General features: G+C 29.5%; 2 protein-coding genes across 3 annotated transcripts; one reads left to right on the top strand and one right to left on the bottom strand.

Moving 5' to 3' along the window:
• The first annotated feature begins 25 nt into the window (after nt 1-25).
• Nucleotides 26-4,617, top strand: LOC114128962 (required for meiotic nuclear division protein 1 homolog). Its single transcript, XM_027993578.2, has 6 exons — nt 26-360; nt 1,429-1,552; nt 2,446-2,671; nt 3,059-3,224; nt 4,021-4,218; nt 4,290-4,617. Exons 1-6 carry the CDS (start codon nt 154-156, stop codon nt 4,449-4,451), a joined length of 1,083 nt encoding a protein of 360 aa, XP_027849379.1. The 5' UTR covers nt 26-153; the 3' UTR covers nt 4,452-4,617.
• Nucleotides 4,618-4,836: 219 nt separating this feature from the next.
• LOC114128964 (trichoplein keratin filament-binding protein-like) lies at nt 4,837-14,655 on the bottom strand. Of its 2 annotated transcripts, none has more exons than XM_050197241.1 (11): nt 14,490-14,655; nt 10,855-11,113; nt 10,645-10,765; nt 10,351-10,530; nt 8,470-8,696; nt 7,586-7,714; nt 7,206-7,436; nt 6,917-7,022; nt 6,612-6,803; nt 6,206-6,319; nt 4,837-5,273 (listed from the first exon to the last, which is right to left on the bottom strand). In XM_050197241.1, the coding sequence occupies exons 2-11, from the start codon at nt 11,043-11,045 to the stop codon at nt 5,244-5,246; spliced, it is 1,521 nt and encodes a 506-aa protein (XP_050053198.1). In that variant the 5' UTR covers nt 11,046-11,113; nt 14,490-14,655; the 3' UTR covers nt 4,837-5,243. The 2 variants fall into 2 exon arrangements, with proteins under 2 accessions (XP_050053198.1, XP_050053202.1); XM_050197245.1 differs by lacking the exon at nt 14,490-14,655 and adding an exon at nt 11,989-12,278.
• Between the last annotated feature and the right edge of the window lie 459 nt (nt 14,656-15,114).

The following is a 15,114-nucleotide window of genomic DNA, read 5'->3' as shown; positions in this document are numbered from 1 at the left end:
CGCGAGTCGAGCACGGACGACGGACCTTATCACACGACACACACTCGCACAGTCGCACATCGCCGGGCGCCGGCTCATCAAGTGTTTTTCTTGTTCTTTTTCGTTACACAACATTGCATGATCGTCAGTCGTAAAATAATTAATAAATAAACAATGTTCTGCTTTACGGCGGTTCGTGCGTGTAGACCGTGTAGTAGTCTATGGCCGTCAGTCGTTTTACCAGCCGTGATCAGACGTCAAAGCCTGAACACTCGAAGTTCGCCCGCCACAGCCGCGACGCAATCCCAAAGCGGCATTAAAAAACGCGTCCAACGCCGGAAGCTGCCGGTCATCGCTGAAAACGCGGGTCAGCAACATGGCGTGAGTTATTTACCGTTTTATTCGTATCTAGTGGTTGACATGCCCTGCACTTGCAGTCGGTCTTAACTCTTAATGCCAAGTCCCGCAACCCCGGGTTAGGTTGACAAACAAGCAAGTCCAACCGATTCCGAGCTTTACACTCGCCGACTCGGTGCTGTGGTTTACACCTGCAACTAGAATGTATATTAGATAGTAATTTTCTCGCCGAACTCACTTTGGCGTGATCGATGCAGTTTATGGAAAATACGTGATTGTTTTGTTTTGTTTTTTTTTTTTTGAAAGCTAAACCATTCTTGCTTTATGTAAGTAGTGTCCATGAAGTATAAAGAATAGTACATACATAATACATATATATTACTTAAGATGCACTCTTGACAAAACATTTAGCTATTATACAGAGTTGCTTAACCCCCCTCCTTCTCCACTTGGATAATACGGTTATGGATAAATTATAAAAACCGATTTTTAAGTAGGTAAATAATGTCCTATCCCTATAGTTGTACAAACTTCTGTTAATCAAATGAGAACTCCTTTTTCTAGTTGCATTATTTAGCAGATAAGTTTTCTGAAATTTTTGATACATCAAAATCAAAATTGAAACGAGTAGTTTTTAAGTTATTAAACATAAAGTACTTGTTAAAGATATTATGTTAGGAAGATGTATAGGGGTGGGGCAATGGGTATTTAAAAATTGTATTAATTAACATTAATAAATAAATTCATTGTTAAAGTAAAAATGGAGTTGAGAGTGGTTGGGCGTTCTGTGTTAAAATTAAATTAAAATTCATCAATAATCACTTTGTGACCTCTAGCTGGTAGTTATAAAAAATTAACTGACTTGTAACTTGTTTTTAGCCTAGTTGAATTAATAATTTTCTTCATCACGATTCACGACTTTAAATTTTTAGAATTAAATATAACTACTATAACTATTGTTTGTCAAACATCATTGACTTAACTCATCTCTGGTTAATGTTGCTCATTAAATCGTTGCGCTTTTGTGACAATTAATGTAGGTACAATATAATAATATATCATACAATTTACACGTACCTAACGTGTCCGCAGTTTTGGTGCGTATCGGCGTTCTCGACTGCCGAAGAGTTTCGCCTAGAACAACTGTCGGCGGCGTTGTCCAAGACAAACATGTACGAGCCCACGTGCCTGTACAGTGGTTCCGATGACGGCGCAGGTGAGCTAGACCTCGTTTTGAAACAATCATTGACAGCATAATAAATTTGTATTAGTTTTCGATAAAATTTTAACTGCCGTAGCTGGCGTATCTACGTGAAAAATACCATAATTACAATATAACTTATCATATGACTTATAGTTTTCTTAACTTTACCCGTCCAGTTATCATGTATATGCTAATATGCTATTGAAAATACTATAAATATGGTTCTGTGTGGGGAAGATTTTTTTTTAAGATCTTCGATATCAGACAAAATAGTATTAAGTATTATTATTTATTATTTTATTTATTCTAGCGTAGTGATATTATGAATGAACAATGAACCATGCAGTATATACATTATCGCAGTACAAATTATAGTTACATTTACATAGCCACTGTCGTAATAGTATAATTTATAATAATTATTATAATATTGTATAGTTTTGGTAAGAGGCAATTTTATTGTACATTTACAGTCAATGGTTGAGCTATTATTGACTTGTATAGTTATTAGTTGTATGTATAATGTACATACACTACATAGACACATACTGATACTATTGATTTGCTCGCAATAGTGTATTTATTATAATTTATAACTATCGGAGGTTTTTTTTTAAAAAAAAAAAATCTTAAAATCTATATTATTTAAACATAATATACAATAATAGTCATTAGGAAGACTATAGTGACTATATACACTTATAATTGATGAATTACATAACTGAAACACATAATGAGAGAGAAGTTATTCAGTGATCAAACCCTTTAGAACCGCGAATTTGTTCCATGACAGAGCCAAGGCTGGACCTGTACCTAAACAAATATTAAATAATTTCCAACAATAACGGTGTATATAATTTACCTACTCTACCTATTGATCTACCTATTTCTTACTTAATTTTTAGAATCTACACCGGCCGACGTCGTTCACGCCGTGTCCAAATTTCACGTAACCAACGAGCCCAGACATTTGTATTTTTTCCGCGAAGGCTCGGTTGTAGGATGGAACGTGTCAGATCTCGAAGTCAGCAGCCTCATTAATTTCGTCGCCGAACACGAGATCGGGTCCTATGACGAACACATTGTCATGAATGAGAGAGAAAGCATGTATTATGCATACACAAACGACAAGTAATGTGCATTGTTAAATAAGTTATAGAATAATAAGAATATGAAATAAAAATATTAAAATTAAAATTAAAAGAAGAAGCTATTGGTGTCGGATGTCAGAGTCGAAGTATACGCACGAGTAGGTAGTATTTCTATAATAGATTTTATAGATTTAGTATTTATCTATATAATTATAATATAATATACTGTATATCATGTACGTATATTAAATCAAAAGAAAATTCAATTTGAACGTATAATGTGAGTAGGACTCGAATCCTCTAGAAAAATACAAAAACATTATATTTTTCTCTCTTGCCGTAAGTCAAAAGGGTTACTGATAAAATTACAATTATTATTCGTATAGACATAATGTTAAACTATATCCTATCGTTTGCATTTTTCTAGAAAAAGTTCGATTCAAAAAGGTAATGTGTATTTGATCGGCGATGACGTGACGGCATCCGACTTGGACCGGTACACGTTCTCCAACGCAATGGCGCACAGCGTGAAGCTGGGCACATGGGAAGCGCTGCTCGAGGAGTACATAGATTCCGTCGAGGTCGTCACACAAGTGAGTTTTTATGGAAATATCAATTTTTTGTATCAGCTTTTCAAAACGTGGAATATTGGTACAGTCATTAGAAATCGGGTTTCTTAAAAAGTCCTAAAGTAAATATAAGATAACGGACGGCTCTGGTATTTTTAATATTTTTAATAATAGTGCTTGCATATTTTGTATTTTTATAGGCCAATATGCGTTATTATCTCAGATAAACGCATATTAATATAGGACAGATATAAGTTATCTGCCCTATATTCGTAATATTATACCATAATGTGAAGGTTTAAAAACAAATGATCTTTCACATCTAACTCGTTTATATCTTTTGCCGAAAACCAAATCCTCACAAATAACCGCTTGTGATTGAATCTTTTTCGTACAAAATAATAAACCCTGTTTTTACTCATCATATGGGGTTGAAGTGACTTGTGATCTGCCGTCTAAGGGGCAGCGGCGTAGCCAGGGGAGGGACTGCAGCCCTCCCCGAAATTTTAAGAAAATTGAAAATTTATTTTAATGGTCTATGAAACATGTTACAAAAGTCTTAAATTGTATTTACTGATTTTAAATTGTCATAGCTTTTTTTATTTGTTATATATATATATATATTAATAATATTTTGGCATCTGTACCTATTTTACACTTATGGAAGAAACTAGGTAAACCATTGCTGTGAAAAAATTTAGACTCCCCCGAAAGAAAAACCTGGCTACACCACTGCTGAGGGAAATTGTTTTTGCCGCTGACATTTTGATCTCTGTGCCTACGTTAACTTTCAACGTATAATGTTTTTTTTCTTCTTTAGGACCTACAAAATGGACTGCCCATCCGGATCACCAGAAAAGAAGTCATGAAGAAAACCGGTGAACTGTTTGGACTGAGACACAGGATCAATTTAAGTTCTGATCTCCTTGATTTGCCAGATTTTTATTGGGAACGAGAACACTTGGAAACGTTTTATCGTTCAACGTGTAACTATTTCAGCATATCTACGCGGCTCAAGGTAAGTCCGCGATTACAATAATATTCGTTGTTCCTTCTCAGCATAACAATTTATTTTGTCATGTTTTCTAGACAATGAACATGAAAATAAACCATTGCCTAGAACTCGTCGAGCTCCTGTCACACCATTTGAGCGACAAACATCACATTAGACTGGAATGGATGATCATCGTGTTGATCATGGTCGAGGTTGGCTTCGAAATCATTCACTATGCTCAGTTGTTCATCAAATGAGATGCTTTCGTAACGGGTTTCTTCTCAATCTTTAAAAATATTATTATTTTATGCCAAAATTCTACAGACATTTGTCTTAGGTTAAGCACAATATAGAATTAAGTTAAATTAATTATTATGCCTTGTAAAATAAATCGATGAGTAATAAATTGACCATTTGTTTTTCTACAGTGTAAACAAATAAACCTTTTGAAAGAACATAATGATCTCTAATCTGCAGCTGTAATCAACTAGTTGAGCAATATTATCATTAACGGCATTAATAACAGGTTGTATTCCAATTCAGTGTTCATTCAATCAAACACACAACTGTTTATTTTATAAAAATACATTACATAATCTTTTAAAATAAAATAAAAAAAAACAATTACAAAGTAAAAATCACTTAAGACAAAAAGATGTTTACATTTATATTTAAAGAACATACACACATAAAATACATACTCATTATTTCCCAAATAACAAAATTTAAAATGTTTACAATAAATCTTATACATTAATAAAAGTTTAACAATGAAGTTCAAAAAATTAAAACATATTGCACAGAATTAAAATATTTTCTGTTGTTATCAAAATCTTAAATCATTAACTATTCGACTGTGATAAAACAACAAAATAATTCAATTAAAAAAAAAAAACCTATAAATTGTTAATTTTTCTTTTAGAACTATTTAAAAACTAAATGATCGTTATTTTGTCAGTGAAAAATATAAAAATTAAATAAAGCTAAGAAACATTAGTTGCTCAACAAGTCATATAACATTTAAGAGTGAAATCAAAAGTATGGTAAATTTACCAAACTGATTTCTTTCTTCTATGATCCTGAAACAAACAAATAATCATAATTTATTACAATAATTTCTTCAAATATTTTTTTTTTTAGGTAGAATACAAATTATGATTTTTCTTGAAATATTGATATTAAAATTAAAAAAAAAAAAAAAAACAAGCCAAGTAAAACTGTTGTTTCTGTACATTTTTTGAAATAGTAACTTTATTTAAATATTTGAACTTATTTATAGATATTATTACATTATATTTGTTATTGTTTTTATTGGTTCATGATCAATGATTAAAGTACAAACTGACAATTTTATTGTAAAGTTAAATTTATACGAGAAACCACAAAACATAAAAATAAAAATATAATTCATGCCATTCATTTCCTATAATTGTAATAATATTGAAAATATTTATCAAATTATTAATCATTTTAATTACCTACACATAACTATATTCTAAATTAAAAATATATTCATAATATAAACAAGAACTTCAATTAAACAAATTAATCATTTCAAATATTTGGAGTTTTTATATTGATAATTGACATTTTATTAATACTTTTTAAGACAATAAGTTGATTTAATTTCTATAGTATAGGAACTAAAACAATATGTTAAAACTCAATAATTTAATTTCTTTTTTTACTTATGTAAATAATAAATAAAACAGTTTTAAATATCTAATTATCATATAATTAAACTTTTAAAAGTCGAAAATAAAACAAATATTGTATTAAATTAACATGAACTTATGTTAATGATGATGTTTTAAAAATATTTTCTCAAATAATTATGATTCATACAAATAACATTAGACAAAAATTGTAAAAAAAAAAAGTAGTATAACCAACATAATAAATATAATATATTTTATCTTATATAAATTAAATGAGTAACTCATTTATTCATGTATGATGGTAAATCTATAATCTATGTAGGCCAAAATATATAATAATACTTATAACTCACTGTTAATTTGGAATCATCCAACAAATTCATTCGAGCCATTTCTGCCAACAATTTTTGTTCGCGATCCATTACCTTCAAAGCAGTCTTTTCAAATTTTCTATAGTCCGTAGAATCCTGTAAAAGAAAATAAAAAATACAATTTATTGAGATAATATTATAAGCTATTGTCTAACATTGCGATTCTCAAACTATGCACCGCAAGCACTTTCTAATGGTACCGTGTTCTACAGCTCATAATAAATAATTTATAATGACGTATAGAATTTTTTTTTTTTGTACTATCTTTCATGGTAGATACTTATAGCAGGAAACCTTGACTGAATTTGGTTCAAAAAAGTGCACTACAGAATGCAAAGTTTGGAAATCGCTGATCTAACAATTAGACAATTCTTAAAAATGTGTTTACCGATGATTGTATTTCATCATTGTTATTATTGTCACTGCTGCAATAGTCTGGATACTGTTCATAAAACTCAGCTGACTCTGCTTCCAACCGTTTCAATTCGTCATTGCCTTTTTCAATGATACTGATCAACTCTTCTCGTTCACTGATCAAGATACGTTGTTCATCCAAACATTTGTCTATATTTTCTTCCAACTAGTAAAAGAATGATGATGAAGATACATATTATAATATAGTTAACCTTCAGAACATCTCAAAAATTAATAATCTTATCATGACAACCTGAATGTAAGGTAATGCATACATACTTGGGTTTTTATTGCAGAAAATAAGTTATCTATTCCAGTCTTGCGTAACGCATGTTCTCTCCGCCACCGTTCCTCTTGTGACCGCCACATGTTTCGAGCTTCTTCTCTGCAGACAACAACAAACAAAAGAATGAATTTGTAAATGTGTGGTGATAACTTAATGGTATGAAGAACAGCATCCCCCCACATTTTTTTTAATCAATTTTATTTGAGACTATTCTTCCAAATAAATTGGTCAATTTTAGACCTATGCCTTTGCTGTGGACATGATTTTATACATCACACTCACTCAAACATAAAGTCCATCAAGTACAGTCGCTGGCTCTCATCATCTTCGTACTGATTGTACAAATCTTTCAGCTCATTTACCATACCACCTAGATTAATGGACCCTGAGGCGTTCGAGCTGCGCACTGTTGAAACCAAGTCATCTAAAAGCTTACGGTCTTCTCGTAAAAACTCAACCACTTCCTTGGACCTTTGCTTTAGTGTAGTCAGGTATTGGCGAAGCGCTTTTGCCCTGCAAAATATAACATGACATTATTAAAATCAATAAACAACTCTAATATGAGAAAGGAAGGAGTATGATGGTTCTAAAACAACCACACTCCTTGACATTTAACTCTTATTTCATAGTATATTGCTGATTTCCTTTAATTTTATAAATACCTGGATAAACTTTGAATCTTTTTTCGATCCAACTTTTCATTACTACGCTCCACGTCTTCCACCTGGCCTTGCAATGTCAAGTATGCAGACTCCAATCTCTTGAGCTCATCGCATCGGTCTGAACGATTTCTATACACAAATGCAAAAATTATTATCTATAATGTAGTATATTATTATTTATAACGTAGTATGATATATAATGGTACTAAGTATACTAATCCAATACAATTATTTTAACATTTTTCATAGATCATTTTTTTTTATGCATATATATATATATATTTGGTATATATTTAAGCATTTGTATAAATATTTTTTAAAATAAACCATTAAGCTTAAAATGTATTTTTATAATTTAGTAAGTACAAGTCCCGACTACAAGCTTTGTTTAACATAGCACTTGTTGCAGAGTATAAAATAGTAAAGACCATCCTAAAGTAATGGATCAATATCATTTATTTGTTTCCAAACACGCATTGAAATATCAATCAAGACTTAAGACTAGTGGTGGATTTAAGATGGGCGCCCCCCTCACAGTTTTATTTTAATAATGTTATCAATAACAATATGGATATTTGAGGTTAAAATGTATAAAAACATGTTTAAAAGTACTTACAATGGGCGAAAATTATCAAAGAAATAAAATATGTAATACAAAAAGTTAAGAAGATGTTTTGATCAATTTTCTAAACAACAGTTTAGGTGTTTATTCCAAACTTTTTTAGAAAATATATAAATTATAAATGAAATTACACTTATACATTTTTCATATTGGAAAGCTTTCGATTAAAAAAATATGTTGGGCCCTTGCCCCAACCCCATCAAAAAATTTTTAGATCGGCCACTATTCAAAACTATCACAATTTTTATAAGCTATTACTTACTTTAATTCCGCCACACGACCGACAAGTTCGTCTTTTAATTGAGACGATCGAGTCTGTCGTGTCCTATGTTTTTCCTCTTCGGCCAATCTATTGGCTGCAGATTGTTCCTCGTTCAACCGCTGCTCGTGTTCTGATTGTTCTCGCCGTTTTAGATCCGCTGACTTTTTCTCCTTCATCCGGTCGTCCCACGAAGACTCTGACGACCGTTCACGTTCTCGCATTACATACTAGCAAAGTAAATAATAATATACGTAAATTGATTTAAATAATGAGAAATTATGAACTAAATTATACTTATACATTTTTCATGTTAGAAAAATTTTATTAATACTTAATTTGAGGGCGTCACGTAAAATTCTAAGTATTAAGTTTACATAGTTATTAAGAAAAATGTTTGTACTCAAAATATTTTAAAGTTGTTAAGTAGGTACTATAGTTTAGATCTACTTTATCACCTAAAAATGATCAGAGTTTGAATTATAATACCTAATGTATACGTTTAAAATTTTGAGACGTGACTACGTATCTACGTATACATAAACTATGTAACCTGAATGTACGTTGCAAGAAAAGTAACACGAGTATGATAACTTTTATAATATTGACAACCTATTATTTCAGTCGATAATCATTTAAAAAATGTTCAAAACCAATATCTACAAATAACACTGATTATCCATTGATTTGAAAAAGTTAGTTGTTCGAGTGTCCTAAGTAGGTATCTACAAATGTTAAGGTGAAATGTATATAAGATATGTCAGGTATCCACGAAGGTATCCATATAACTTTCAACCGAACGAAAAAACGATACGTATACATTCGCCCAGACGAAATGTGATTTTGGGTCATTCGCCCTAAAGAAAACCACTCGCGAATATTTAAATGTAAAATTATTAAAACTAATATAAACCGTTGCTATAAGAAAAATTGCAGTCATTTACTGTGTATAGTTATATTGTACAGGTTTAAGTAAGGATGAAAATTGTGAAATAGTTATTTTGTATATTATTGATTTAATAATTATAACATTTTAATAACAGATTGCAAAATAATATTTATTATTCAGTTTATTTGGTCTATTTGGTTTAGTTCAAAAATTTGAAAACTGAAAAAATTCGAGAAAATCAAAATACATAAGTAGTTATGGAATTTAATGAAGAACGAAAAAAAATTAAATCATTGTTTGGGTAATAAATCATAAATATAATATATTTTTCGTATTTTCTGTCATCAATATATCGACATTATATAACCTTTTTTAAAAGTAATAGAATTTTTTGTTATTCTGATTCAAGTTTGATAAAATTTGAATAAAAAATTATGAAAATTCAGTTCTGATTTATTATTTGATATCTGCAGGGTTTGTAACATACCTAACCTAACCTTGTAACACATATCTATATGGCTATATTATGTATCTATAATATAAAGAATATTCAATAAGCTTGGAATGGCCATTAGACTAACTGCCAACTGGGGACTGATAAACAATAAAATGACATAATTATTGAGGTTTAAAATATTTAAGATTATAAAAGTACAGCAGTGTTCTATTACTGCCGAATGAAGGTACAGATACAGAAATTTAGAGTTTTCAAAATCATTTAACACCTGGTATATAATACGTATATTATATACGTAACCAAACTGTAATATGTTTTTTAAACCAAGTAATTAATACACTTTTTTGTTGCTGTTTAAATGAATAATGGAATCGTTTCTATTATACAATAGGTGCTCGCTTAAAATATATTATTGTCCATGTCACACCACCGACAGATTACTTATATGCATGCAAAAATACAAGACATCATCATGATGAGAAGAATAGAATAATTACTGTATGGTATATAATTAATGACTAATAAGTAATGTATTCACTTGTTTGGCCTGTTTAGGATCGCACGATTTGGATCGCACGTGAAGTCTCAACTCGATCTCCCTGTCCGTGACGGCGTCGTGTTTGCGTTTTAATTCCATTGCCATTTCTTCGCAAGGTGTTTTTTGTCCGGCTGAATTCGGCCTCGACAGTGGTACGGGTTTTTTTTTCATTTGCCCTTTCTTTGGATGGGTAAAAAGAAAATCGAATTCCAGTTAATATTATAAATTATCAATTATAATGTATTCGATATCGCCAGATAAATTACGTATAGGTATTATAATTTATATAAAAACCTTAAATTCTTCGTCTTCGAGCTGTCTGTCCCGTAATTTTTTGCGCCACTTTTCCAATTCTTCTTGTTCTTCCTCGAGTTTTCGTTGCTCCCGTCTTCGCATTTCCAATTGAAGCTCAGAACTGAACAAAAATAGAAACATAAAATTTATTATCATGGACTCCATAGGTTTCCATAAATAGTTCCTGGTTGCATCTAGATACCTACTAACCTTTTTTTGTAATACTGCGGCGAAGTCCAATTGGTGAACTTATTCGAGTTGTTTTCCCATGTCTTGAAGTACTGCGTCACGCCGGCCCACTGTTCTCTGGCTTCGCACTCGGCCGCACGCTTCTTGTGCAATGCCTCGTACATTTTTGCGGGATTCGACCGACGGTTGTTATTGCAGCTCTTTTGACTCATTGTGTGTTGTTTAATGATTATTTTTTTGGGTTTCGCTTTTACTCGTATCTGCAGTCAATAACGCCACACTGTGTACATGAAAATAGCAAATCTGCAGTTTAAGCAAGGTCAAACGAAACGATTTGTTATCCAATACATTAATTAAGTACATAGGTACGATAATGATTATGGCAATTAAAGTTAGCTATACGCCCTTGCAATACACGACAATAGCGTCATGTATAGTTGTAGAAAAAATAATATTACACAGCTAATACAATTTTACCTAACTACTACCTACAATAATATATACATAAATATAAAGTGGTGCCGTTGCTAAGGTCTAACACCCTTATTAGTAAATAGTATAGGTATATATAATAATATGTCCCAACCAAAAAAAAAAAAAAAAATGTTTTCACCTATCAATAATAGGTATGTATTGATTAAAATAATAATAATAATAATTTAGATTTCTTTCTTTCAGATCAAACATAATTTGATTTCACAGTGGACATTTACACACTAACAATATATTATGAAGGGTGTTAACAAAATGAGCGACAAGTGGTGTGTATTTAATAGTAAATGTCCATTGTTATCCCAAATCCACATTCATAAAATATATAAATTTATATTAATTATCAACTATAATATGTTAAGTGATAACCTAATTTTTCACTTCCTTCCTAGTTTAGGTACTTTTAAAAAACTATGTTTGTTTTCAGTACTGTAATCCGTTTCCATGGTACCTATTCAAAATAAAATGTCTGTTCCTTTACTTGAGTACTTGAACACTATCTATCATTAAACCATTGACTGAACAAATAATACATTTAAAACACTACATCAGTGATCTTAATATTAGTAAACTGGACATACAAACATTTAATAGTTTAATGTCAATATAAAAAAAATAATATTAAATGAATGAGAATTATCTTACTATCAAATTTTTACTTACTAGAATGATCAATATTTATTACAGCTGTACTCAGTAATAATTTTACGAATATATGAATATACCATCTTAATGGTCAACATATAGAAAATTATGATGTTCAAAAATGTTAAATATTTAATTAGCAGGTGTAACTTAACTTAAAAACATTAATACAAAATGCATAATCAAGTTAATAGACCATCTATTAAATAACACAGGAAAACACTAAACACTGGAGAATCTAAATAAATTAATATGGATAAGTTTCAAATTAAAACAGAAAAGTTTATGTAAAAAAAGTCAAAAATTCAAGTTAAATCCGGTAGTTGAGTCGTTAAAAACAACATTATCAACCTTTTGAAAATAACAATAAACTTCTTATCTACAACATAGATAACGCATAGACCTATGAGATAACGTCAAAACAAACCTAACCTACAAAAAATGTTACTCGATATTATAGAATATAGATAATAACAAAATTAATTTAAATAATATTTTAAACCTTAGATCATAATACTATATTTAATATTATTCATATTAATATATTATAATAATTATATAAATACAGCCGTTATAGCCAGTTATAGGTACTTTACTTTATTATATAATTTAAGGTCTATGATTTAAATTTATATTTTAAACTTCATGTTCGTTTACAGTGACTATAGGCAACTTTACTGTGCTACTATACATCTACATACCTATTATAGTGGGCCAGTTTTTTCATATTATTATTACATCATCGGATCATCCAGACAGGTAGATTAGCTACAAAATAATCCAACGAGTATTGTATTGTTAAAATATTTTTTTTTTTTTTACTATATATAATAGACACAATTACTAATTACTAAATATTAATATATTAGTACCCATGGCTAAATATATTTAGCAATGTTAGTACCTAAATTAGAATTAATTTTATATACCTAAGTTTAATTCTCTGCATAGTGCATATTATATACTTGTTAGTCGTTATACCTAATTGGTAAATTCACTATTATTTTAGGTACTTATGTAGGAAATATTATTTAATACTTTAAACACGACAATACTAAAGTACTATATATTATGTGTTTTCGTTAGAACAAACGCTGTGCCAACCCTTCCCCCATATTTTTAGGCCTTTTATTTATAATGATAATAATAATGTTTGTCGACATTATCGTCTGTCGATGATTTATGTAGAATTAAATCCAAGCTTTTTCTTCGATGGTAATAGATATTTTTAATAACTAACTTCAATAAATTTTTTTTCACTCAAAAAAATTGGTACCTATACATTTGGAGGTTGGTTCCAATTTTGTTATAATTATTACCTTATTGTTTTTTATGAATTATATTTTTATTTTTATATTATTTAATTATTAAATAGTTATTTGAAAACTTTTGTTATGAATTATTTCTAGAAGCATAAGTAAAAAGAAAATCTTATACCTTACAATAAATAAATAATGCAGCAATTTAAGAGGAGTTAAACTTAAATGACGCAATAAAAAAATCAAACTACCTACGTATTATTACTTAAATTATAAATTTTAAAATTAAAAATTAAAAAGTAAAATGGTTTTGTATTACGCTAGGTGCGTAGGATATTTTGTACGTAAGAGGCAGTTTTTTTTAAAACAGCGAACTGATTGGGTTTTAGTCCACCTTTGACAGATCCAAGGATCTCTGCAGAGACCTTAAACACGGTATTATGAAACATCACGACATTACCTATTATAATAGTCATAGGTGAATAATAAATAAATAGATAGAAAATTGACATAATATCATTTTATGTTATTGTATGAAAAAACTCTAAAACATCATTATAATATTTGATATTTATATGACCTTAGACCTTAGTATTCAATGTCACATAGGTAGGTATATAAAAATAACTATAATCTTAAACTATCAATAAAATTCAAAATAATTTTCAATAGTATTAATTATTGTAAAGTTTTTGCACTTTGTTATACCTTATACTTATAATTGCATATTTTATTAGCTATCTACCTGATACTTTTACAGTTTATGATATTTATAATATTATGTATTTATGTAAGTAGTTAGTCTGTTTTCTTTGTTATTTTATTAATATTTAATTCTAAATTGTTTTAGATTTATTTCTAAAATGTATAATTATGTAAATTAGCTTTAACTGTAGTCGTCAAACAAAAATGGTACATAAACACTAGACATGTGGAAAGACAGATATAAATCTGTAGGAATTAGATTTAATAATATTTTAATAAGTGTTTAAATGCATTAATTTGAGACGTTTTAAAACTTTTTGGAAAAGACTGATTTTAAAGGAAAATATATTTCTATTGGATAATAAATAATAATTATGATAATTTTCGAGAACACATTATTGTAATATTATTAGAAAATTCAAAACACACATTTAATGTTAACATAGACATCTTCATGTACCTATTAAGTTATATAATATAATCGAAAAAATCTAATCGATGAATATAAAATAACATTTTAATATTATTAATTATTATTTTCATAAAATTATTTACCCAAAAATAGATACGCAGTGGCCAATCCAATTGTGCACGCAGTTCAGACGATTTGTTTATGTGAAAATATGATTTTTCAGTTAGATTTCTTCCAAGTAAATAAATGAATAGAAGAGTTGGTGTTATGAACCGTCAGGCCGCCGAGCACAATCTGCAACGCTCTTCTGTCTGCGAGTCTGCAGAAAAGGCCGACAGACTGTATAGAAGTAGACTGGTTCTTTCTGACCATTTTTAGCGAATCAACTCCTATAAAACGGGTACACGCGGGATAACTTGACTAGCGAGAAAGTGAAGTTAATCAACGACCTATTCCATCGTTTTTTCCCCTCCGGTGGCATAATAATAAAAATTTGTTCGACGTTCGTGTGATTTTACCTATTATTTACAAAAACAAAATACCCATTGGAAATTTTACAATTTTAATGATGCTTTAGAGTTATAGACAATCATAGTGGTGTGCTGGTTTAGATAGAATATTTTACATAACCATAACTTTTCAACCGTTGTTCGACAATGATTTAATAATGTCATATAATATAATATTATTATGATGTTTTATAATAATTATTAGTGTTTTAACATTTTGTTTATGTTTTTTTTGTGTATTTGAATTTAAATCAAGACT

The sequence above is a fragment of the Aphis gossypii genome, chromosome 1, assembly GCF_020184175.1.
Source record: "Aphis gossypii isolate Hap1 chromosome 1, ASM2018417v2, whole genome shotgun sequence".
In the NCBI taxonomy this organism is placed as follows: domain Eukaryota; kingdom Metazoa; phylum Arthropoda; class Insecta; order Hemiptera; family Aphididae; genus Aphis; species Aphis gossypii.
The sequence above is the reverse complement of the archived record's forward strand: the minus strand, read 5'-3'. Positions and strand labels throughout refer to the sequence as shown.

Bases quoted from the DNA above. Each gene is read 5' to 3' on its own strand.
- LOC114128962 (XM_027993578.2), top strand. From the start codon at position 154: ATGTTCTGCTTTACGGCGGTTCGTGCGTGTAGACCGTGTAGTAGTCTA. The intron at 361-1,428 runs GTGAGTTATTTA...ACGTGTCCGCAG, and splicing joins ACGCGGGTCAGCAACATGGC to TTTTGGTGCGTATCGGCGTT. The intron at 4,219-4,289 runs GTAAGTCCGCGA...CATGTTTTCTAG, and splicing joins GCATATCTACGCGGCTCAAG to ACAATGAACATGAAAATAAA.
- LOC114128964 (XM_050197241.1), bottom strand. From the start codon at position 11,045: ATGAGTCAAAAGAGCTGCAATAACAACCGTCGGTCGAATCCCGCAAAA. The intron at 10,766-10,854 runs GTTAGTAGGTAT...ATTTTTGTTCAG, and splicing joins CCGCAGTATTACAAAAAAAG to TTCTGAGCTTCAATTGGAAA. The intron at 6,804-6,916 runs GTATGTATGCAT...TTCTTTTACTAG, and splicing joins TTTCTGCAATAAAAACCCAA to TTGGAAGAAAATATAGACAA.